Source organism: Tachypleus tridentatus, chromosome 13 (genome assembly GCF_004210375.1).
Source record: "Tachypleus tridentatus isolate NWPU-2018 chromosome 13, ASM421037v1, whole genome shotgun sequence".
NCBI lineage: Eukaryota > Metazoa > Arthropoda > Merostomata > Xiphosura > Limulidae > Tachypleus > Tachypleus tridentatus.
Window position 1 is genome coordinate 79,191,812 of NC_134837.1, and position 27,302 is coordinate 79,219,113.

At 34.3% G+C, this 27,302-nt stretch overlaps 1 protein-coding gene and 1 long non-coding RNA gene across 8 annotated transcripts in view; one reads left to right on the forward strand and one right to left on the reverse strand.

Moving 5' to 3' along the window:
* Window positions 1-27,302, reverse strand: part of LOC143237895 (uncharacterized) — a 199,689-nt gene that overhangs the window by 47,612 nt on the left and 124,775 nt on the right. For 2 of the 4 annotated variants that reach the window (XR_013020322.1, XR_013020320.1), the window contains exon 2: window positions 11,401-12,146. This is a non-coding gene — a long non-coding RNA (uncharacterized LOC143237895). Of the gene's footprint in view, window positions 1-11,400; window positions 12,147-20,883; window positions 21,277-27,302 lie in introns of those variants that run through there. The other 2 variants (XR_013020321.1, XR_013020319.1) reach the window with 2 other exon arrangements.
* LOC143237893 (uncharacterized) overlaps window positions 1-27,302 on the forward strand; it is an 89,488-nt gene that overhangs the window by 6,153 nt on the left and 56,033 nt on the right. For 3 of the 4 annotated variants that reach the window (XR_013020316.1, XM_076477609.1, XM_076477607.1), the window contains exons 2-3: window positions 5,994-6,394; window positions 10,083-10,539. Coding sequence is in view for 3 of the 4 variants with exons in the window: in XM_076477609.1 (XP_076333724.1) it covers window positions 10,452-10,539 (88 nt within the window). In the remaining variant the exon portion in view is untranslated. Of the gene's footprint in view, window positions 1-5,993; window positions 6,405-10,082; window positions 10,540-27,302 lie in introns of all 4 variants that reach the window. The other variant, XM_076477608.1, reaches the window with a different exon arrangement.

The window sequence follows — 27,302 nt, forward strand, 5'->3', positions numbered from 1 at the left end:
TTTTTATGTAGCATTACATTCGTCTGTTTTCTTGAAGAATAATTAATATTCATTCACGTTTATAGGAGTTAATCAGAATTCAAGGAAGAACGTTTCGAATGTGTTCTGAATTATTTTGAAAGGAATAAAAAACAGCTGGTTTGCTAGCCTATAAAATATGATCGTGAAACTGTTTTTTCAAAGTTATAAAAGACTACGTGGAAAGAGTAAGTTTTATGGCACCTGTAGGTAATATAAAGAAATCTAGAGACAGAAGGTGATAATGTTTAAAAAATAGAGGACGCAGCGGTGTTCCGGGTCCCGAAACCTCCAGGTCGTAAATTAAAGTAAACATGTATGAAAATAAATAAAGATTTTTGCGACGCATTTTCCTCTGATGTCGTAATGGGAAAAAGCGACACGCATGACGAACAAGATTCCGCGAGTTCCACCGTTTAACGAAACCTCTAGACTCGCAAACTTGCCTGTGACAACCGTCACAAACTGTCAGGCTTGTTGACCCGAAAACGTTCATTTTCGCTTTGAAGCACCTGCCATTTCAGAGACAGAGTTTCCCAAGCCCCTGCCCTGCTAAGTAATAATCCCCGGGGGAAAAGGATGAATTCACAGGCAGTCTTGCACACCTGGGCACGTAGCCTCTACAAAAGAATGAGCTCCTTTCCCCTTCTAATCCCCACAACCCCCTGTGTAGACCTCTTGATGACAAACTTTCACGGTTTACTTCTTCACTGATATCTTATGTTTAGTTACTTGAGCATCACTATTTTATTTGCATTTCTTCGACCGTTTTATAATTACTGGCACTCAGAACAACGTTTACTGCAAGTTAGCCAAGTTTAATATTTTAGTCGTTTAAAAACGCACATCGAAGCATCATAAAAACAAGCTTTCTCCCACGATTAAAGACAGTAAGGAAGATGAAACAAGTTTCAGTACAGAGTACACCGTAACACAGCACATGTAATCTTTAAATGTTATTGGAGAAACAACACAACAAGATCAAATATGTCTTATTTCATTACATTATATATAGAGATAGACGACAGATGAACAAAGTAAAGATACCCTAAAATTTAAGTCACTATATATAATAGAATAGGAACGTGGGATACAGAGCAACATTAGACTAATGCTATAGTAGGAACGTATAATGGAACAAACATCGATTAGACTACAGCCGTATGTGGGAACACAATTGAAACAGCACATAGGAATAAAACAACATTAGACTAAACGTACAAAGGGAACGTAATGGAAAAGGTACATGGATATAGAAGAATACTAGATTAAGCCTGGAGTGGAAATAACTAAAATAGCAAAAGGGCATAGAACAGCCTTAGACTACAGATGTAGTGGAAACATAATGTTAATGGCATATGTGCTTAGAAGAACAACTTAGACTAAAGTTGTAGTGAGAATTAACATAATGGAGCTGGTACACAAACATAGAACACTACTGGACTAAAGTTGTAGCAGAAATTAACGTAAAGGAGCTGGTACACAAACATAGAACACAACTGCACTAAAGTTGTAGTAAGAATTAACATAATGGAGCTGGTACACAAACTTAGAACAGTAGTGGACTAAAGTTGTAGTGAAAATTAACGTAATGGAGCTGGTACACAAACATAGAACACTACTGGACTAAAGTTGTAGCAGGAATTAACGTAATGGAGCTGGTACACAAACATAGAACAGTACTGGACTAAAGTTGTAGTGAGAATTAACATAATGAAGCTGGTACACAAACATAGAACACTACTGGACTAAAGTTGTAGTAAGAATTAACATAATGGAGCTGGTACACAAATATAGAACAGTACTGGACTAAAGTTGTGGTAGAAATTAACATAATGGAGCTGGTACACAAACATAGAACAGCACTGGACTAAAGTTGTAGTGAGAATTAACATAATGGAGCTGGTACACAAACATAGAACACTACTGGACTAAAGTTGTAGTAGGAATTAACATAATGGAGCTGGTACACAAACATAGAACACTACTGGACTAAAGTTGTAGTGAGAATTAACATAATTGAGCTGGTACACAAACATAGAACAGTACTGGACTAAAGTTGTAGTAAGAATTAACATAATGGAGCTGGTACACATACATACTGGACTAAAGTTATAGTGAGAATTAACGTAATGGAGCTGGTACACAAACATAGAACAGTACTGGACTAAAGTTATAGTGAGAATTAACGTAATGGAGCTGGTACACAAACATAGAACAGTACTGGACTAAAGTTGTGGAAGAAATATAATGGATACAGTACATGGGAATAGAACATCGCTGTGTTGATAGTTATTTAATAGATGGTCGTTTGGTACAGATTTAGTTTTCACCAAAAACATCATTGGTCGTAATGTTATATCAGGCAGGTGGAAACGTTGGTTATAGAGGGAAGGTTCGGATCGTTACCTAAATACTATTTTAAATATCTTCTCAAAAGATCATCAGAATGTTACATAGCTATACAGTGTTCCCTTTTATAACAATATCTATCCGATGACTGAGTGACATTTCTGGGATTGTCTGTAAACATCGTGGCAAAAAGTTTTAATTTATTGTTTGTCTTTCTTCTTTTTTATTATATGATAACTGAAAAAACAAAATAGTGGTGGCGTGACAGTTTCTAACGAAATATCGGCATTCATAAGTGTTATTAATAACGAGTTATAATTTTTATGTAAAAAGATATTATCATTACCCCTTGAAGTTACTTTTCTTACAGAAATTTGATGATACTTTAAAAAGCTCAATTACAGGGTGGAACAAGAATTACTGGCCAACAATAGATAAACAATAAATATTACAATTGGAACTTCATTGTATTTAGAACTTCATTATAAATATAACCTTTCTGTGTTGATTGAAACGCTATATTAAAAAATTAAGCGAACAAGTAAGAAAAAGAAAAATTCAAAAGAGGAAGTATGAGTGTAGGGAAATGTTTTTTCTTTACTTGTATGAATAGAACAGCACTGGACTAAGCCTTTAGCGGGAACATAATGGAAACGGTTCATAGACATATAACAGAACAGGACTAAAGCTGTAGCGGGAACTTAACGGAAACGGTAAATGGATGTAGGACAGCACTGTACTAAACCTTTAGCGGGAACTCAATGGAAACGTTACAATAATTATGTGTTCTGCAAGTAAGGAATAATCCCATTCTCTCCTTCATGAACAGCATTGGTTACAATGCTATATATATCTAATTTGAGCGTTTTTAATTTGTTATTATAATGTTTTTAGTATAAAAATTATTTTGTACTGTTAACTTAATATATGGATTTATAACTAGCTAAAATATCCTAAGCTGACCAAACTTTGTGAGATATCATTTTGGTTACGTCTGAAAATATGGCTCATAGCGAAGGTACAGTACAGATGAATGAGTTTATTAAGTAGGAACTCATTGATTGCTAGTTACGAACTATGAAGGTTATTTCTTTCTTTGCTCTGAAGTTTATTAATTAAAATCTTAATAGAAACGAAACATAACCCAACAATACTCTAAAAGTATGACTGGAACATTGTGAAAATGGTAAATATACATAGAACAACATTATGTCAAAGTTGTAATGGGAACGTAACGGAAATGGCGCATGGAACATTGAACAATATTAGTGAAAATGGTACGAATATCAGGGAAGTAGCGTTCCGAAGATTACAAATAGCAAATGATATTGAAAAGTATTATCAAAATATATCTTGTTACTTTCAATATTCTAATTGTTTCTGTCTCATACTTAAGTTTCCACATGAAATACTTCATACGTTCAAATTAATTAATTTTTATATAACTCATACCAAACATATTCTAAATACATGGTTTGATCAACACCTTCTTGTGTTCAGATATATTTCTGTTACACAATCAAACAAATATACTTAAAAACTACTAAATACATAGCCATAGTCGAACTTGGTTACTACAGCTCATTTCTTGGCTACTTTGCCATATTGGAGGATGGTTGGACTAATCAAAGTAATAAGTGAACAATGTGTTAGTGTTAAGATGCTTGATTGTACCCCATAGCCTCACTGTCACAAATTATTATTGAAACGTCCTGCAGCCCTTTATACTGAAAAGAAACCGTACAGTGGGCCTTGAACAAACATTTTACTGGTCCTATGTTTTTCCATTTTGAAAAACGTTTCTGCGTGAAGTCAATAGACGCCAGCAAACTGATCTGGTTGTGACACTTTACACGTGCAACAAATACAATACACCTTTCACGATGATTCAAACAGACTGTTTGTTCTTGAACACAAAACTACAGAATGGACTCTTTTTTTTCTGAAGCCTGCAAACACTGTGCCACACTATTATTAAATGTGAAATCAAAAATTCGCTGTTGAATGTTGTAACATTCAAGATTTAAAAAAAAAGTCACATTGTAAGCTGACGTTACGTTTGGCCTTCTTTCTCTTGAATGATAAGACTTTGCTTGTACGACGTTTCGGAAATCGAAAGCTCAGATTTGGCTTAAATTGAAAGATAAGAAAAGACAGATGTCATATCTGTTGCATATCACTTGTAACAAAAAAAGCGGAAGATTGCCGTCTTACGGCGAATGAATACAAGAGTTCTTTATTTACGCGGATGGTCAATTGATAAACAGGATGGCTTGTAACTTTCGACAAGAGGGATAAAGTATTAAGTTCATTTGATTATAAGCAAATACTTTTTTTCTCTTTACAATCTCTTGCAGTAATTTAAGTTCTGCAAGAATTCAGATTTGTCAGTTGTGGCAAAGACAACTCAAATGTCACGGTTTGGTTTGTCTTGAATTTCACGCATAGCTAATCTAGCTTTTTCGCGTTATTCATCCAAGTGTTATAGAAATATTATAATTAAAGACAACTCAGTGTAGTAAAAATATATAAGATGTTTACATGTTGCAACCATATTAAAAACAGTAACTTAACTTAACAAAAGTTAAGATATTTTTAACAGATTGTTGGAATTTAATAAAAATGGATATGGTTAAAATGTGCTAGCAGTGATGAAAGAAGGTCGAAAACTGTTATTGTACACTGGGAGTGAGATTCAAGCTGGTATCGTCAGGCCGTAAGGACGCAGTTCGTGCTGGTAACATATACTGGAAATCAGGCCGTAAAGTGGAGATTCGTATTCTTATTGTACACTGGAAATCACTTCATAAGAATGAGGTCATAAAGGCACGATTCATTCTGGTATCGTACACTGAGAATCAGGTCATAAGGGCGATATTTGTGCTCGTATTATATACATAAAATTAAGCCACAAGGACGAGTCTTGTGTTAATATTGTACGCATGGAATCAGCCCATCAGGGTTAGGTTCGTGCTGGTATCGTACACTGGGAATTAGCCAATCATTAAGGTTAGGTTCGTGCTGATACTGTACACTGGGAATTAGGTCATAAAGGTTAAGTTTGTGTTAATAATGGATCAGATTTTGTGAATTCCTCAGAATGCTAAAATATTGCAACAGCGTTAAAATATTTTCAGTAAACGACTATTAATTAAATAATAATTTGAATATAAAATTTTATTCAATTATCTACTCAGTTAGTGAAATGTAAAGTCCAAACAGAATCAGTCAAGCTTCAAATATAAGGAAACTTCCGTATAATCATAGTTAGCTGTGAATATATCTTCCCCAGGTCTATAAATATCACTATAACCAACCATTTTAAATCTCAAATTAAAGTAAGTTTCGTAACACAAACGAAAACAATATTGTTTACACTCTGAGAAAATATATATATATATATACCTTTACAGATATTACGTGTTAAGAGCGGATTGCAGGTTTACTCTAAATATACCAGTATCACATCCTCCGTATTGAAGACTGCAGGTTTACTCTAAATATACCAGTATCACATCCTTCGTATTGAAGACCCAGATTTGCATGACAAGAAAAAGTTAGTAATTCTGAGAGTTCATGCACTATATTTTTACTATCGTTTTTCTTTTTTCTTTCTAATTTAGTCACGAATATTGGATCTTCTCACAATAGACAAGCAAATAAAGTCCTTACATTTAAATCTTCACAGTTCAAATTAATCGCCAGCACAAAAACGTGCTCGGTTCTCGCTAGAAATGTGCCTGGGCGCTTCTTTAAAGAGGTAACGTTACAAGACAAAAGTTCTCGAACAAAGTAACCGTCAGGCTGGAGGTAAGGATACCGTCGTCATCAATCTCTCGTAAGACGGCTGACAGGTTCAATCTCGCTGCACTGCTTTCATCACGTTTCCGGGCTCGGCTGAAGTTGCATTAGCTGGTAGCATGTTTTTCGAACAGGTATCAACTCGCTATGATAATGGGGCGCAATTACGACAGAGATAGATAATACAAGCCATTCCTTCTAGAAGATGGACGGTTATCAAGCAGTAAGTAGAGGTACCCGTTTCTTTCTAAAGTTATTGCTTTAAGGCTAATATGAAAAACTCACGTTTTTACATAAGATACTATTGAACTTACTTTACAAACAAATTCCTTCGGATTTTCCTGTCACCTGACAAGTCTGTAGTCATTATAATGTAATTTTAAAGCATTGTGCTTATGTTAGGCATATTTTGACGAGGGAACAAGCAGGCTTGTATAGAAATGACTTATTTTTGTAGTATATACATGCATATATATAAGTCATTAATTTTAAATATTTTTGTAACAATTTATACCAATTTGGCGATAAAATAAAACCCGAACTTATAAAATTTTTCAAACTTAGAAGATGCTTATTAAATATTTTTGCCACAAGGTGGACTTTACAAAGTTATACATATCCTATCTTTGAAACGTATAAATACGCTACTGTTTTTACTTTAATATGCACTTCGTTTTAATGGTATGTATATTAAAGAGAAAGTAACCTCGTAATACGTCATTTATATGTTTAACTTAATTATACATAAACAAAAATAATCTGTTTATCTATATGTGTGTCTGTCTCCGTTTTGACTCAATTCAATGGTTTAATATGTTATTAATACATTATCAACTGTGATACTGTCAGATTTATTGCTATAATTACATGACCATTAGATTATTGTGTCTAATTTAGTAAATAATATCATAACTACGAGACTGTTAGTTTATATCTTCTGCTTTAATAAGCGTAATAAATACGTTTACTTTAGGTACCTGGTACTGTCCGATTAACTAAGTCTTATGACTTATATGACCGTTAGATAACACGTGTTATTTCTCACGTATTAAGGGTTATAACAACATGGTCTTTAGATGATACTGTCTCATTTATTAAATGTTATAACAACGTGACTTTTAGATGATACTGTCATTTATTAAGTGTCATAACAAAGTGACCTTTAGATGATACTGTCATTTATTAAGTGTTATAACAAAGTGACCTTTAGATGATACTGTCATTTATTAAGTGTTATAACAAAGTGACCTTTAGATGATACTGTCATTTATTAAGTGTTATAACAAAGTGACCTTTAGATGATACTGTCTCATTTATTAAATGTTATAACAACGTGAGTTTTAGATGATACTGTCTCCTTTATTAAGTTATAATTACATGACCATTTAGAAGACACTGCATGACTAAATATGAGTTAAAAGTACGAATGTATCAACTACACGATACTGTCGAACAAAACATTTTGCCATGCATTTAGTTCATGAACTTTAGGGGAACAAACCTCTGAACTTGCCGTCTTACATACCACAAACCAGTAAATTAACGATTCATAACACGTAACGTTGTGTAACAAAACAAAATCTATTCCATTTAACACAAAATCAAAATATTCAGACGCCCGAGTGTGCACAAAACAAAGGATAAGGTAGTTGTAATCTAATGATTCAATAAGATGTGTATATTTATCTGTGTGGCCATTTCTATGTGTGTGTGCCATATAATTTCTGCTTGGAATAAATTGCCAAACATTTATTATAGATTGTTCTAATGACACAATAATATTGAGTCTTTATATAATAATATATGCATGTTATGAAATTCATATCAGAACTTTAACACTAACTAAACACGTGTTGGTCAAGGACGACCCAACAAGCCACTGTTTCAGTCTTTATCCTAAATAATAGCTTGGGAATTCAGTTGAAAACTGGAACATTTAGTTAGTTTTTATAGTTTCTATTTCATAGGTTCACCCATACATAAATACCTGTTTTGTTTTTCAATGATTCATTCTAATAGAAATAAAAGTGAATAATCATGATATGGGTTTGAGTGTGAAAGTTATTACGTAATTTAAATAACGTAATACCGAATTGATTCTGAGTTTGTTGTGGGTTCTACAAACTATACAACAACGGCTTGTTTGGTTGTAAGTACGATGCTATAATTTTCATTCTAAATACGTTACTACATGCCATCCAACAACAATTGTTTGGATGTAAGCGTAATATTGTAACCTTGATTCTAAACGCAGGTTGCTACATGTCATGCAGTAGTGTGATGTTATAACCTTCATTCCAAACGCTGGTTACAACGAAACCATACAACAACATATTGTTTGGCAGTAAGTGCGATATTATAACTCTCATTCCAAACGTTGGTTACAACAAACCATACAACAACAGATTGTTTGGCTGTAAGTGCAATATTATAACCTTCATTCCAAACGCTGATTACAACAAACCATACAACAACAGATTGTTTGGCTGTAAGTGCGTTGTTGTAACTTTCATTCTAATCGTTGGTTGTCACTCAATGTTTTAAAATGATCTTTCATTTTTAACGTACAATAGGTTTCTAACACTGTGTTAGTGCATACCTAATTTATTCCTTACTTTATATTATAAAGTTGAATGATAACAGTTTTAATATTTAGCCCAGATGCCACAGGTATTTGTGTTTCAGACGTCATTGTTTAATGTAAAATATTTCAAATCCATGTATTCACAATAAAGTATTCAAGTGCAATCATTATATTTCAAGATAAAATATGTTATTGAGATCATGCAACATATGCTTAAAGAAGTGGTCAATGTGATTTAAAACATTTGAATGCAAAATAATAAATAATGAAACACAAAGATTCGACTCAACTTGAAAATGACTACATTAATAATTCAGAAAGATTTAATAAAATACATTTTTTTTAGAAAGGACATAATAAACATTTAAAAAAGTATTCCCCAATCTTCGAAACCTACATTAATGTTTCACAGTATCAATTTTTAAAACAGAGAGAAAACCGCATTCTCAACTATAAAATTATGTTCAATCACAATACGATGTCATGAGTAGAACAATAAATATTTACTATAATAAACTGATGATAGTAACATGAGGTACCTTACGTACTATTAACAGATTGTGTAAAACTCAAAACGAAACCGTTTGGAACAGCAGCACGAGTGATGCGTTGCAATGCGGAATACTTGCATCGTTGCGCTCACGGCTGGAATTATTCAAGACAGTTTATTTTGTGCTACTGTGTTTCAATGTCGAAACGGTGAGGGGAGATTATAGATTTAAGTGGAGATTAAATGGTAATTTTTGAGGACTGTTTAACGTTAAATATATAATAAATGTTGTTGTTACGTTTGGATGTAACAGTACTAACGGTCTTAGAGGCAAAAGCTCAACTCATCAGCATTTTGATTAAAATCAATATAAATGTATCTATAATTTATTTATAAGATGTAATAAATATAAGAAAGGTTTACTTTCGGTGTCCATAATTATACAGCGCGTAGACGGCAGACAATAAAGCAAGTCAATCTCCCAAACGTGTGTTAAAAGTGGTATTATTGAACGAGCGACACCTACGTGTGATATTATTGAATAAGTGAAACTAAGTGTAGTATTATTGAACAAGTGATACCTGCATGTGATACTATTGAACATGTGAAACTAAGCGATACATTATCGAACGAGTGAAACTAGGTGTGGTATGATTGAACGAGTGAAACTAGTCTTTCGTAAAATTCTAAGATGTTTTGAAGAAAACATTACAATAGGTATTTAAAGGTATATAGGAGTTTAACTTTAAAAATAAATATAAAACGCTTCCCATGATTGAATGCACACGTATTTCTTGAATGATTTAACGCAGATGAGGGAAAACTATTTTTCCATAGGGAACACACAGGAAATGGTGCAGTTCATGTTTGGGCAGCTATTCACCATGGTGGAAAATCTACTTTTCATATCCTTCAGGGAAACGTCAATGACGCCTCCTACAAGAATTATATGGATATGATATTTATGCCAAATGCTAGAGCAAGGTTTGATAGTAACTTTGTGTTCCAGAATGGCAATACCACTGCTCACAATGCACGTATTGCACAGGATTATCTCGACCAGGAGGGCTTCAGAAGATTGCCATAGCCAGCAAAGTCTCAGGATTGTAATCCCATTGAAAACTGTTGGGCAGAACTGAGTCGGAAAATTTCTAACCACGATCCTAAATCAGCTATTGTAGGTGAATTGCAACGCCTTATAGTGGGATGAAATCACGACGGATTAAATCCATAACTTCATCAATAGCGTGCCACGTCGCCTTGCGAAGGTCATTGGAGTACCAGGACCAACAAGGTATTGAATGCTTAATATGAAGTGATATAAGGTTAAAGACGATAGTTAGAATAATGTGATGCTATATTTTGATTATGTTTGTTTTGATAAGGTTTTGTTGTGAAAGGTGAAATGCTGAATTATACATCTTTCTACAGGTGTCGATAAAAATGTTACGATACGTCATTAACAATTTCCATAGTATCAACCATATTATAAACGTTACACATGTAGATGTTTAATATAACATTTTTGGCTTAGTTTTGAATTTCGCGCAAAGCAACACGAGGGCTATCTGCACTAGCCGTCCCTAATTTTGCAGTGTAAGACCACCCACCCACCGCCATCTCTTGGGCTACTCTTTTACCAACGAATAATAGGATTGACTGTCACATTATAACGGCATGTTTGGTGTGACGGGGATTCGAACCCGCAACCCTCGGATTACGAGTCGAACGCCTCAACCACCTGGCCATGAATATAACACGTATTTCTCAGATTGACAGCACTAAGTGTATTTGAATTCTATCTTAATAATAATGGTCTTATTTGTTACAAAATACACAAACATTTTGGCTGTATTCTCGCAATCATTGAGGGTGAAGTTTTCAATTTCTGAGGTGTGAAAGGATTTGTATAGTTTAGGATCAGTTCTGTTCCACATCTCATTACACTTGAATACATTCTAAACAGAATTATATGTTTTAACTAATTTTAATTAAGAGCAAAATTTACCAAATAAAGCAGTACTTAAATTATCTTGCTCGTTAAAACCAAGCACCAAGAAAGAAAAGGTAATGTGGACAACTTGAAAATAACAAACAAATTAGCCGGTCAATAAACAAGTACGTATTATATAGATAAATGTAAAATGTTACTCACCCTTATTCCTTGCGGATGCAAAATGCTTGTACGTAGAGAAATAAAAAATAGCAAGTACTTCGAAGACTCCTTCTCGCTACACAAGCTTAGCACAACACGGGTTTAAGTATAAATATTTGTTCATTGGAAATACATGGATAATCCCTGCTATATTTCATGATGTAGTGAAGCCTTATGTAATGCATATTGTCGGATATCCCGCCGTCATAAGTGCTGAGTCGTCCAATTTTCAAGCCGTTTATGACTGTGTTCCCATGGATACAGGAAAGTATTCAAGCGGTTTAGGAGACTCACTGTGTCTCCTCTCACAATTCATTACAAAACATTTTCATAAAGAGAAGACAACAGGCAACATAAAACACTATCATACATACGTACGACGGCGAGCATTATAGTCGCCATAACCTCCAGGTTTTTCATATTACAACCGCCATAAATCTTTAACTGGAACTGACATGAACCACATATTCCTCTCAACGTGCATCATCATCATAGGAGCTAAATAAGTTTATTTGTTTTAGCTTCTTGGTTAGGACGGTTGTGCTTAAAAAGTTGTTTTTTTATCTACATACAGTTGCCAAGCTAAACGACTCTGACAAGTTATTAACCCCATTGATAAGGAAGCTTAGCACAATGAAAACGTTTCTGTGTTAAAAGTATCGTTCATAACACATCGTGTGACGAAAAGTTTTCACGATATCGACACCTAAGGTTTGACAAAAATATGCCAGCTATCTTCTTTTTTTCTGTAAAAAAATATGAAAACAATATATGGAATTCTCTAACTGATACAGACAAAAATATATAAATTTTACACCACTTTTGTTCAAACTTGGTTGACATTTTTAGATTACAAATACCAATACCATTAGCACCTCACGTTCTTCACACTCAGTAATACATTGTAATTGTAAAGTATTATACTCGGTAATACATTGTATTTGTAAAGCATTATACTCGGTAATACATCGTATTTGTAAAGTATTATACTCGGTAATGCATCGTATTTGTAAAGTATTACACTCAGTAATGTATTATATTTGTAAAGCTTACACTCATTAATATATTGTGTTTGTAAAGTTCACGCTCAGTAATACATTGTATTCGTAAAGTATTACACTCTCCACGCTTCTTTAGTATTCAATATTGATATTTGGACGAATATAAATATGCTATTCTTACGTCACTGATGCTGACTAATAAACTACGTGTATTTTGCTGATACACACTAAAACACTATGTTTATGCTACTGACACTAGATTTATATTGTTGGGACTCACTAATACACTACATTTATGTTGTAAAAAATCTATATTAGTGTATTATTTCCGTGTTTTGGATTCTCTCTAGAACACTTTATATTGTTGACACTATTTAATACTCTAAACGTATGTTATTAACGTTGTTTAATACCCTAAATGTATGTTATTAACGTTGTTTAATACCCTAAATGTATGTTATTAACGTTGTTTAATACCCTAAATGTATGTTGTTGACACTCATTATTAAACCGTATTTATGTTGCTAACATTCTTTTATGTGTGTTGTTAACCTTCTCGAGTACACTTTTTTATATTGTTTACACCCTCAAGTGTACTAATGCTGACACTAACACATTATGTTTACGTTATTGACATTCCCTAATACATTTTACTTAATAGTAATTACTTGAGTATCATACGTTCGTTACTATTGTAAAATAGTCTTTGACAACTAATGTGAGAAAAAACGACTACAACGTTTCGAATATCAAAAAGGTAAATCATAAAGCATAAGCTTACTAAATAGTTGGACTTGACTTAATTCAGACAGTGAAACACTATTTTGTGAATAACAAGAGTATTGTATCCAGTTCTTCCAGTTCACGATAGTTATCTAGATATGTTTCTATATCTTATTACCTTTGTATCCAGTTCTTCCAGTTCATGATAATTATCTAGATATATTTCTATATCTTATTACCTTTTTATCCAGTTCTTCCAGTTCATGATAGTTATCTAGACATGTTTCTATATTTTATTACCTTTATGCCTTACAATGTTATTCCTTCCTTTAGTAATGTTTTTCCTTCTGAAGTTTTCTAAAGCCCACTTTATGTTTTTCTCTTATCTCAGTCTGAAAATGTGAAAACAATTACCTTATGAATCACATATCTGCGCAGTGACTAATTGTTCTGTGCCAAGCACGGGTATCAAACCCAGAATTTATTATAGTAAGCTCTCAAGCTTATCGCTGAGTCACGCAGAATAAACCAGATGTGAGACCATTAAGCTTTGTCTGTTGGTACCTATGCCACTTTGTTCATTAATTTGGTTTAAATTTCCGTAACAGCATACATTGATACAAACGTTTTTATCAAATATGTTTACGGGTGTATCATATACGTATTCAGTTTCTAGCTCGTTGTCTGGCTAATGGTAGACGCCGAGGAAGGTAAATGCTATCCTAATTGTCTGTGTAAAAGTCACACAACAGTACTGTTTGTTATACGACAATGAACAGCGACAGTCCGTCTACAGATCTGATTCTCTATATTTCATTCAAATGTTTTTATGACATTCAATTCTCTAGATTGAAAACAATACCGCCACAGTTCACATGGAACATTCAATTCTCTAGATTGAAAACTATACCGCCACAGTTCACATGGAACATTCAATTCTCTAGATTGAAAACTATACCGCCACAGTTCACATGGAACATTCAATTCTCTAGATTGAAAACTATACCGCCACAGTTCACATGGAACATTCAATTCTCTAGATTGAAAACTATACCGCCACAGTTCACATGGAACATTCAATTCTCTAGATTGAAAACTATACCGCCACAGTTCACATGGAACATTCAATTCTCTAGATTGAAAACTATACCGCCACAGTTCACATGGAACATTCAATTCTCTAGATTGAAAACTATACCGCCACAGTTCACATGGAACATTCATTTCTCTAGATTGAAAACTATACCGCCACAGTTCACATGGAACATTCAATTCTCTAGATTGAAAACTATACCGCCACAGTTCACATGGAACCGTTGCTTCTCAGGCTCGACTTAACCACAACCGTTTGTTTCCTAGAGGACTTTCCCAGCAAAGCCGGAGAAACTCGTTGTTCGGTACAAACTGTTGAAAAGGTTTTGACAAATGCGATAGTCAAAGTTGTCGCCTTATTTCCTACCCCCTTATCTGTCTCTCTCTCCCACCCGGGCGTGACTCTGTTTCCAGGCTTTTATTCTCACAACCTTAAAGGCTTTAACACCAGATTCTTCGCCCCACGACAAATAAATTATCTACGTGCGTAAATTATAGCGTTGTTACGTTGTGACAAATGTAGACAAACTGCATCGTTAGTAATAAACTTCGAGATATTAGCGTCCGAACACTCTTTTCCAATCTAAATAATGACTCACTAGCAGTAATTGAAAAGCGAAACTAATCCACAAGCCGAAATAGATATGATTATTTGTGTGTACGTACAAACAGCGTAATAAAGAAAATTTAATAAAAGTTATACATGACAGAAACAGACTGCTTGTATAGTGATCGTCACCTTGGAGATTTTAATGGCGTATATGTATATACATATATAAACATATTAAATTTTAAAGAAAATCCTGTTCCTGTCCGAAGAATCAGACGATCAACCAATCAGACGTCCTAATCTAGTAGTTTTGCCTAAGTTCTGTCAACACGTGCTTGATGAACGAGTAATGTGGGAAGGATAAAAGGGTTATACAGAGTTACTAGGAAACAGTAACAGCTGCAAGCTACCGTGAAGCTTTAACTATAAAACATATTCACATGAATACACTGTAACAGAAAACTTTAATACGTGTACTAATTTAGATTTTGACTAAAATCGGTACTTAATAATAACTAAGTTTTCTTCAAGTTGTTGTGTATGTTACAGGCGTGTAGATGCATAATTTGTGTTTCATGTGTGAGTTGATGTACAGATTTATATATTACATGCGAGTGTACTAACCTATACTGTGTACAGCTTTATACCTTACAGGTGACTAGATATACTGACTTATGTTTTGTAAGTGATTTGGTGTACAACTTTATACCTTACAGGCAATTAGATGTACTGATTTATGTTTTGTAGGCGATTTGGTGTAGCTTATCATTTATGACGGATCGTTAGGTGTTCTGAATTTTGATTTATATCTTTCTTTCCCAAGTCATCCAATCATAGCCGTCTTTTGCAAATAACTCAATCTTAAAAGTTGATGATTTTCCATCATGGCGCTTTGAATAAAAATCTGTTAAGCCACATATTAAAGAACGTTATATTTCTCTTCTTTTTTTTTTTCTCTTCCTTAACCCCCTTCCTTTGTACGCTGTCTAAAGGATAAGGTTGAGGGCTTACAACATTAAATAAATTTCGGATTTCGGTCCCTGTGGTTAACACAGTATGGGCAACTCAGTGTGCAGCTTTGCACTAAACAAACAAACTAGTCTCCGATTAGGCCCAGCATGACCAGGTGGTTAAGGCACTCGACTCGTAATCCGAGGTTCGCGGGTTCGAATCCTCGTCATATCAAACATGCTCACCCTTTCAACCGTGGGGGCGTTATAATGTGACGGTCAATTCTACTATTCGTTGGTAAAAGAGTAGCCCAAGAGTTGGCGGTGGGTGGTGACGACTAGCTGCCTTCCCTCTAATCTTACACTGCTAAGTTAGGGACGACTAGCGCAGATAGCCCTCGTGTAGCTTTGCGCGAAATTCAAAACAAAACAAATCAGACTAAACTTATCTCTTCTTTATAGAGATATGAACTACCGTTATGAAAAATATTGTTCAAAAAACTCAAAATCAAAGTTATTTGTTTTAACCACCCCAGTTATTATTTACTTATTCCCAATATGGTTCACAGAATGAGTTTTCACGTCCCGTTTCCGGCACGTCAATAAGCTTATGACGCTAACAGTTGGGTTTCGATAGCCCCGATGGACAGAGCACAAACAGTCCATTGTATAAACAATTTTCACTGTACTCAAATTTGCGTTTGCTAAGCGGCAAACTACATGAACTAATTATAACTGTACAGCGTCAGAAAATGTTCTTTGACAAGCACAAAAATTCCAAAAATAAAATATGAAAAGTTCTTTATTTAAGCCACTCTAAAATACTCTGCGTGTTTACAATGCATTAGAAATTTCTTATATTACTTAAATGAGCTAAGCTTAGCTATGTTTAAACTACAACAGTTTAACATGAAAATGTTATAAATCCGCTTTAACAACAATATTAAATATTTTTATTATTTTAACATATATCTAAATAAGTTGTAATTATATAAATAAATAACTATTATAAAAAATCTCTTATGATATAGCTGAGCACAAAAAATCTTGTACATATCTTTAATAACGCAAAAAAAGGTCTCACTCAGATCAAATTATTATGTTTCATTTACCGCAGTGAATATTAATTATTATTATATTTGTTATGTTTCTAGAGCGATCGCTGAAACTCTCACGTCGCGATTGATCTAGAGAAATCTATAACCAGCAGTTGTCAACATTTTAACTTGATTTTAATTAAAATGGTTCAGCTATGTAAAAGTACAAGTAACACTTTGTGACAAATTTACCAACAAATAGTGAGATTGACTACACATTATAACACCCCCACTGCTAAAAGGGGGGAGAATGTTTGGTATGACGGGGATTCGAACCCATGACCCTCAGGTCGCGAGTCGAGCGCTCTAATTACCAGGCTGTGCCATGTCGTTTCTTTTTTGTATATGAAACAAACTATTGGGATCACACAGACACTCTTTGCAGGTTGATACATAGTTATATAGATATTAAACACTTGAATCCTAGTCTGTAATTGGCTTGCAACTAATAAAGTATACAATATGATATCAATTATGTAACCAATTATAAATTCAAACTTAAACATGTTTTCCTGATTCAAAGACATGTAAAATGCGCCTACTTTTATCTCTAGATTAGAATAACTCACATGCTATACCACTGAGGAATGTTAATACAAACATTGGTAAATTCTGTACGCAGTCTAGGTGGACGCAGTTTATATCTGCACATTAATAAACTCTCAACACTATATATATACATCAAGCCTTATTATCTGCACATTATTAAAATGTAAACACTCTCCAGTTTAAGTCTCACTGTTACTAAAATACAACTATTTCGCTTAAGCCTCATTATCCCTTCATTAATAAATATGTTCTATATCCAACTGATGTCCCACACATCTTGAAAAGCTTCAAAAACACAACGCTTTGTGCGAAAGTTGATTCCAAGACTACGTGTAAACATAAAAACAATGCGAAAGTTGAAAGAAGTTACCTCGAAAGTCTTGGTTGTTGAAAAGTGACTCCAGTTACTTCGGCCACCTTTCTCGTGAAAATTAGTTAGTTATATCACGTTATGGCTGAAGGCTTAGAAAAATTGGGCTTGTGAGCTTTTGCCATTTTCTTATCTTTTTGTAATATCTTATTAACGGTATCATAATGTTTGTCCAACTTCGTCGCAATGACTGTCAGGGCTGAAAGGCTCACTTCATTAAAGCCTTTACTTTGCTTGAGATTGGTTTAAGACGAGGTTTTAAAACTGGTTTCTTTTCAAAACTCCGTGCTAAAGGAGTTTTTCCCCTTCCATAGAAAGCAGGGAAATGTTTTGACTTATGACTGAACATCGTATAATAATGTCGCTTTACGAATATTCGTCATCGTAAAGGTATATGATACATGTCCTAAAACCACATATCTGCCCCTAGCAACACACTACAATATCGAATTACTGAGAATTCACCATTTATCAAACATATCGGTTCCCAATAGGTCGTCTGTAGCACGCCACTGTATTAATTCAGACAGACTTACAGAAAATAATATTAACACGTTGTATAAAGCTATAACAATTCTCGGCTAGGTTTTGTCTGGTATGTGTTAGTGAATTATTTCAACATAGTCTTTCCCTTCTGGTGAAATAGCCAATATGTTAATAAACCTAAGAAACTGAACTGGTTTTGTCAGTTGCTTTTTCACGAAGTCACAGTGTTCGATCTACGCTTTAAAATTAAAACTGCGTTGGTTTAAGCCCAATAACTTAATCTTTATGGTTATGTGAGCATTACCTGCTTTAAAAATAGCCATCCGCGTCGAATAAAAAAGTAAAATATGTTATATCTTAACTAAAAATAAAACTTAGTCTCATTCAGAAACAATAATAGTGTGTGTAATCCGTTTAAAGTATCACACATACAGATAATTAAGTAAGTTATATGGTTTTGTATGTGCAAATCAGCAAGATACACGATAATCGCAGCATATATAAAGTCACGTAAGAACGGATTGTATCATAACTACATTTTAACATTGTTTGGCATTTCGTTGGTAGTGTGATGTTGCCGAACCTTTATCACTTTCTTTCTGAAGTGAAATATACATTCACTTATATCATAGAAATGTTTTCAAATAAGAAATTTAATGTTTCAAACAGAGGGTATCCCCTGTTTTTAATGACACTAAAGAACCAGGAAATATGGATCACCTTGGGAACACCAAGCACCGTGCAGAACTAAACCTGTATCAAATCATATCCTAGCTGTGATAAGAAAAGTAAGTAAGACAGTCAAGAAATATCTTCATTTTGAAAAGCGACATAAGCTATGTATACAACATGTCTTTCGGTTATCCGTTCAACCCTTGCATTGCTCAAGTACATTGATAATGAAACAAATATCCATACTATTTAATACGAAAACATATCGGTCATGTCAAAAGACGCAGCTATGGACAAATGTACGTATGGACTGTTGAAACGGGTTTTGGGAAACAGTCGTTATTGTACATCAATGGATCAAGGAACGCATTCAGGGACGAATGGAAGGCTTTGGATACAAAAGTCTAACAGCTGTGTCTTTTGCAATGATAGCTCTACTGCAGGGCTATTGACAAGATGAACGGTTGTCGGATAGAGCGTTGCTTGACGTGGTGTCATGGACTGTAACTATGTTGTGAACCTCCAAAATTATTTTTAATACAGCCTATTTAACCCTTGTACTTTTGTCTCTTTCATCACCTTAAGTGAAAAGGATATTTAAGGAAGAGAAGAAGATATTTTGAACATTAGACTGTCTAATAAAAGTTTACATATTTTGTTATTTCTTGTTTATTAACCAATAGGTTTAAACATGTTTTCTGTGTACTTAAGGAAGAAGCTTTTTATTAGCGTCAGAAGGTACGACCGGTAAGCCTAACCTTGGTAGAGACTTAACAAAGTCTAAAAGTTTAACTGTACTAGAATTTTTTTTTCTGCAGATAAACATTTGTATAAGTAATTGATGTACCATATTATGTGAACTTACAAAACATGTCCTACAAAAAAAAAACCATATTATGTGAGTTAATACAGAATATTCTTTTAAATAATAAATCATATGCTATAAACGAATAAACCACATTATATGAGCTAATATACCATATACTGTTAACTAATACATCGTATCATGTTAACCAATAAATAATATCCTGTTAACTAATACACCATATCATTTTAAGAATTATCAGTACTGTTCAGTTTAATGCTATATTTGAAATACTAAAGATGTAGTTTCGCCTACAAGAACATTAGAATTAAGTATTAATTATCACTTTAAGCATGCCACAATATCAGTGGACAAGATAATTTAGATTGTACTGAGTGATAAATAATGCTCGGTTATTCGTAATTAATACGACTTAAGAAATAATAACGAAATCTGCTCGCAAATGCATATTATGCTGGCAAAATATATTCATTCAATGAGTTCATAACTTTAAAAACAATACTTTGATGGGGTAAGAACAATGCAAGTTACAATGTTAAAAGTTTAGATTTTTACCTACAAGATCACAAATACACTGGCCTGAAAATACTGTTTGCCTAAATTTTCCTATTGTATTGGGCTATGAATCTACGGATCCATCGTTCGCGTACTGTTACCACATTAAATTAAACAACAACAACAAAAAGATGCTCTGCGCACATTGGGGTTGGGATGCGTTATAAATGTAAAGGTCAAATCCCATTATTTGCTCAGCCAATAGTAGCCAACGAGGTGGGAACGAATGCTGTTAACTATCTACTTTTCCTTAAGCCTGTGCGTTCAAATGTAGGAAGGGCTATAGCGCAGATAGCCTTTCCGTTGCTGTGCATAAATAACCGAAAATTGACACACAGTATTCAGCAAAATTTCTAAATAGAAATGGGAAGAATATTCCTCGTAAGAAGACGAATCACCCACGTGTTCCAACTGATCAGTTTCTGTTATTATATAAAATGAGGGAACTTCTCCACGAGAAGTTACTCAGGATTCTAAACATAACGTAGAATGTCTTCCTCACATTTTTCACACAAATGAGAGACCACAAAATAACGTGAGGGCCTCACTTCCAACGTTTTTAAATTGTAGGCTCAACAACAAGTAAACCAACACAGTATTTCCTCAACTTACCCCAAAGATTCAAGTTGCCCAAAATTCAAGCTGTCCTAGTACAAGAACATCTCTAAACCTTACTCGGGAAACTTAACTGGCAAAGCATCATTGTGATGTTCACGTTAAGTAGACTTTAAAACTTTTATCCTAAGTAAAACCCTCTCATTTCCCTGACACATGCACAGAGCGCTGCACCGCCGGCAACATCGACGGTGTAGTTGAGGCAAAACGCTGCCCGACTAACGCTTGAATATCTCCTATACATATATATAGGATATATATATATATATATATCGTGACGCCAGCGCTTTTATTTCGCTTCTTATTGTGGAGAAGATAGCCTCCTTTTGAGACAATACAACATGCAACCCGATAAGGAAAGCTGTCCTTTGAAAATCGGAACTATATTTTTGAAAAGCCAAATAATAGCCCCGAAATTCCTTTCAAAAGCCACAGCATTCACGTTGAATATAGATCTTCACCATCACAGCAAACTCAATAGAGGCGGGCCTACTGAAGTTGAGAGCCTGCTCCATTTAACGAGTGCGCATGCTCCATTCGTGACCATCACGAGCTCATCTTTGAAGAGCATTCATTTTGTCAATTACTATAGTTCCGCGTGATGTCGGTGATAAAGTCCATCGCTATGTATGAAATTTGTGGAAATGAGCACTCAGATGAATTCCTCTATTCTAAGCTTTCCTTTCGGGCATATCTTTTGTGAGCTGAACACGCGCGCCCCTCGTGCCATGCACGGGGTTCCCATCTTTCTATACAAACTTCATCGACCAAACAGTATATATATATATATATATATGAAATATATAAGCTTCAGTCATCACAATTCTGCAAATAACGAGAAATGTTCTCCATAGAATCAGAAGCTTGAACCACACACACAGACATATACGTTCACACACACACACGTGCTTTTGAAAGCTAAGCTCTTTATCTGGAAGTTCTTTCATACCAGGATCGCTATACAAACGTGTATAACATATATACTTGTATAGCATATACTCTTCCGCTACTCATTCTCTCATGTGCAACCAATGACTGTGATGAAGTCTGGACAAAGCAAAAAAAGCCTTCCAGCATAGAAAGATGGAAACATTCTACATAGTGCAAAAGGAAGAAATGGGAGAGTTATAGATTATTTCTTATCTCTTCACTTCACGAAAACCACCCATCTCACCCACAGGCGACTCTCTCTACCTCTTTTGCAAAATATTTTCTACCTCAACATCCATACAGATAGATAAAACTGTAATAAGCTGTAAATGTGGGATCACGGTTTGTATATATTACTGTTGTATGTGGAAAATTAGGCACAACAAAGGCCTCTGATATATTCGTCTTTCTCTTTTTAGTTTAATTCTGGATGGTATTTTTAAAGTTCACAACTTATTTTGCATTTTTTCTTGCGTATTTAAGTTGGTTATTGTTTATCACAATGGGCCTGGCATGGCCTAGCGCGTTAAGGCGTGCGCTTCGTAATCTGAGGGTCGCGGGTTCGCGCCCGAGTCGCGACAAACATGCTCGCCCTCCCAGCCGTGGGGGCGTTATAATGTGACGGTCAATCCCACTTTTCGTTGGTAAAAGAGTAGCCCAAGAGTTGGCGGTGGGTGGTGATGACTAGCTGCCTTCCCTCTAGTCTTACACTGCTAAATTAGGGACAGATAGCCCTCAAGTAGCTTTGTACGAAATTTCAAAACAAACAAACAAACAAAAAAGTTTATCACAAAATTACACAACGAGCTACATGCGTTCTGCCAACCACGGGTATCGAAGTTTGATTTTTTAGCATTGTGGGCTTACTTTAATCAAGAAAGAGTAATTTTACCAGGTTTGTATTTTAGGATTTTGGTTTTGTTTTTTTAATTTATTTACTTTTTCCATAGAACTCTTCCCCCCCCCCTCGTGGCACAGCGGGATGTCTGCGGACTTACAACGCTAGAAACCGGATTTCGATGCCCATGGTGAGCAGAGCACAAATAGTCCATTGTATAGCAATGTGCTAATCTACAAAAATAAACAATACCCATTATATTGTTGATATCATTTGTTTTGGAACATTAAACACATTGACTTCTCCCAAATTATCATGCGCATAATACTTTTAATAAATCGATTCTTCACTTAAAAGCAAGCCTTGTTGGCTTTTTCCAAGTTTCCTATGCAAATAGTGACACAAGGTAACCTTGTAAGCCTGATAAATTAAGATTTTGAAACTTCTTAAATGAGAATGGAATAAAACTGTTAAAATTAAAACATAAACCAGTAAATGTATTTTTATGATGCACTTCACATTAAAATTACTATCTTTGTTACATACTGAAACATCCAACAGAAAACTGTTTGTCTTTTTGACGTTCTACAATAAACTTTATATTATCGTATTGAATTTGTAAGATATTCAAACAAGTTAACTTACATGTATAGAATCATAGAATTATCGCCAATGTATCTACGATGATACATAAGGGTACAGTTTCAAGAACAGTCCTTCAGCTATTGTTTTGGGTTGTTTTTTTATGGTAACTGCAGAAAAACGTTCCCAAGTGACGGTGCTACTCTCAAACCCATTACTACATCATTAGTTTAGTCATGAATGGTAAAGGGCCCGGCACGGCTTGGTGGTTAAGGCACTCGATTCGTAATCCGAGGGTCGCGGGTTCGAATTCCTGTCACACCAAACATGCTTGCCCTTTCAGGTGTGGGTGCGTTATAATGTGATGGTCAATCCCACTATTCGTTGGTAAAAGAGTAGCCTAAGAGTTTGCGGTGGGTGGTGATGGCTAATTACCTTACAATTACTGCAAAATTAGGAACGACTAGCGCAGATAGCCCTCGTGTAGCTTTGCGCGAAATTCAAAACAAACCAAATCCAAACCTTTAATTGTAACATTAATAAAACTTATTTCTTATAATGACAAATTTCAATAATTGCTAATAAGCTATTACGTTTATTGTACTAGTTCATTACTTTTATGTTGATAAACTTAATCAGTAGCCATATTTAAAAACCCTTTCAAAGAAATATTAGTATATAGAGATTTTGCATCGAAACTTACTCATTTTGTATCTAGCCTTTAGTCTTGTATTTCATTTGAGAAAACAAAACCGTTCTTCATAATTTATTTATTGTTCGTGATCTGTAACAGATATTTAAGAAAGAAATCAACTCTTCATAATTATATGTACTTAATCAAAGCAACAGGTCTAACAGGTGAACTATCTTTGAAGACTTTTCGAAAGCAAAGAAATACATGGATGAAAATCTGGTTGTCTGCTTATGAACTCTTCATTTTATACCAATAAACTGTTTTTTATTAATTACAGATACTTTGGTAATTTAGTTTCCCTAGTGTTTGTAGATCTACTTTAATCTCTTCAATTTAGTAATATCATTACAAATGATTTCAGCAACTTAATTGTAACTAGATTTGGTAAGAATAACCATAATATTTTTATCAGGTTTCGTTTTAATTATATTCTCATTATTAATTATATCTCTCACGGTGTCAAGTTATTCTCTGCTAATATTAGCATGTTTAAAGTGGAAATTATAAATATTAAGAACAAAACGAGAAATACCGTTAACTTGGATTCTAATATATCATATGATTCATAAGAGTCAGCCAGTTTGTTTTGTTTTGAATTTCGAATTCCTGTTATACGAAACGTGCTCGCCCTTACAGCCGTGGGGGCATTATAACGGTCGGCCAATCCCACTATTCGCTGGAAAAGAGTAGTCCAAGAATTGACGGTAGATGGTGATGACTAGCTGCCTTCCCTCTAGTCTTACACTTCAAAATCCTAGAGGGCTAGCGCAGATAGCTCTCGAGTAGCTTTGTGCCAAATTTAAAACAAACCAAGTCACATCCAAAGACATCCATCCCCTTTAGCCAACTTTTTCTATCACAACTGTAAATTTCGTAATAAATTTTCAAAATTGTCAATCATACCTAAACTAAATATTGTTTCAATCCCTATTCATACGCTCAATTATTGAGCCTTTAAACTTCACAAGACGATGAGAAAGAAAAAACAAAAGGGTCCATATCCTTATCCCCATACACATATGCACACTAAGTGATAACACCAGTAAGATCGTTACCATCATGTCTATCAACAAACTAGCTTACAGCTTATAGTTCAATAAAATTCAAATAATTCCAATACACAAACTCGCATTAAACTGCAAATATAACAGATGTAACTGTTTAACAATTAGAGAAAAGCAATGATTATGAAAAACCACACAAACGATAAACGTACACGACTCTATGTAATAAATACTGTTAACCAGATGGTGAACGTATTAATGATACAAATATAACATGGAAAATAAAAAAGAACAGCAATTTTTTACAATAGTTTGTGCTCTAGTACTTTATATATGTCCCATCAGTCTTACACAGACAACTACACGTTGTTTTCATATAACTTATCAATGTACTATTGTGTAACCTGTTCTAAACGTTTTCTATTACTTATCAGAATTCAACTAAATTGTCTGGTCGTCTTTCGTCCATTTCAATTTTTATATAAACTTATAGAACCTAAAAAACATGCGTTTAGAACTTTGTGAAAGGTCATTTCATAATCTATCGATTTCTTTACTTTCAAGCTTTTGCTTGACTATAATAGATGTGTCTTAACAATCATGTCTTACTGGAAAATCAATTCGCGCCTGATGACTTGTACTGGTCCTGCACCACGCTTTACTGTACATTGACCATTACTCTTTAACCGTATTTTACTGTAGATGTTGCACATTGGCTACTAAACTTAAATCTGCTTCATGTTTTACTGTAGACAGTGTACATTGACTACTGAACCTGAACCATACTTTACTGTAGACGGTGTACAATGGCAACTGAACCTGAACCATACTTTATTGTAGACGATGTACATTGGTTGCTGATCCTATACCATATTTTACTGTAGATATTGTACATTGGCTACTGATCCTACACCATATTTTACTGTGGATGTACATTGGCTATTGATCCTACACCATGCTTTACTGTATATTTTGTGCAGTGACTATGATACCGTACTCTAGTCTTCTATCAAACAAAATGTTGTCGTTAATTACTGTCAGACAATTCGAACTTGGACTTATCTGTAAAGAACACAAATCCTCAGCTTTGCTTCTTTCTCTATTTGTTATCTCATATCTCTTCTCAGCCAATGTGTATATTACTGTTCTCGAGATAACATTCTCACCTGTATTTACTGCAAAATCGTTGACAATCTTTGAATTCACCTGACGTATGTCTTATAAACTGATACCATAACACCACACTTGTAGAGTTTCAGTTTTCTATTTTAATCATATCTACAGCTCCCACTTAAAAATAAGTATAAGTATTTGCACGGGGTATCCCTGGGCAACTGAAACTTAGATTTATTCGCTCTTTTCTTGCTTTATTTCAGCCCAAGAAGGCATGACTGAAACAACACTACTATCACTTAATACAATGTAGCTGTTTCTAATTTTATACGCTTTATGATTGTGTGGCACTAAGAGATTGGTTGGATAACAACCAATCACAGTATAAACTATCTGTAAGCGACTGTAGTCTGGTGCACTTCATTTTAACAGGATAAAGAAATTGGATTCTAATCGTATTTGCCTTTTATATAATTTTTATATCCAGTATTTATAATTATTTCCAGTACTGTACATATATATTAAGTGACATATAAAACTGTCAACATTAACTTTTTGGAACTCGTGTAAAGTACTCACAAAAAAGCAGTACTCATTTGTTATTACAGCAGTTATATCGTAATAAAAAGGAAAGGCAGGGAAAGCTTATTAATCTGTCCATCTAATACTGTAGTTTCAAAACACACTCGTTATTTGCTAGCTCTAAGTGGAATATAGTTTATTACGTTCATATGTACATATATAAAATGTAATTTGAGTGTAAATCATGGTTTGTTGTCAACCGATAAGAAAGGTATTTTCATATTGGACAGATACTTTTTCAGACAACAGACCGGGTAGCACTTAAAGCAAGCTCTTTAATGTGCAATATTTCACAATTATTGAGGGAAGTTTCCATAAGCACGTCTATGCACTCACTCAAGGCGCAGGCTGTGCAACATTTCTCAGTCAATGGCGTTACAGGACTTTCATAAAATACAAAGGGTTTATTAAAGGTTGGTCATATTGATTTGACTAATATAAATCAGTAGAATATGAGATAAGTCGTCTAATAACTCAATAGAAAAGACATTTTGTTAAAAGAAGCAAGAATCATTGGTACGTATCAAATGCACACGACAACACTTGCACGAGCCCGGACTGTTTTAAATTCGGAAGTCGTCTTATTTAAATCTAAGAGTAAAAGTACTAAATGTGAACAAATACAAAAGGACTTTGTTTAGTTTTAACATTGAGGATAGTTATAAAACTGTAT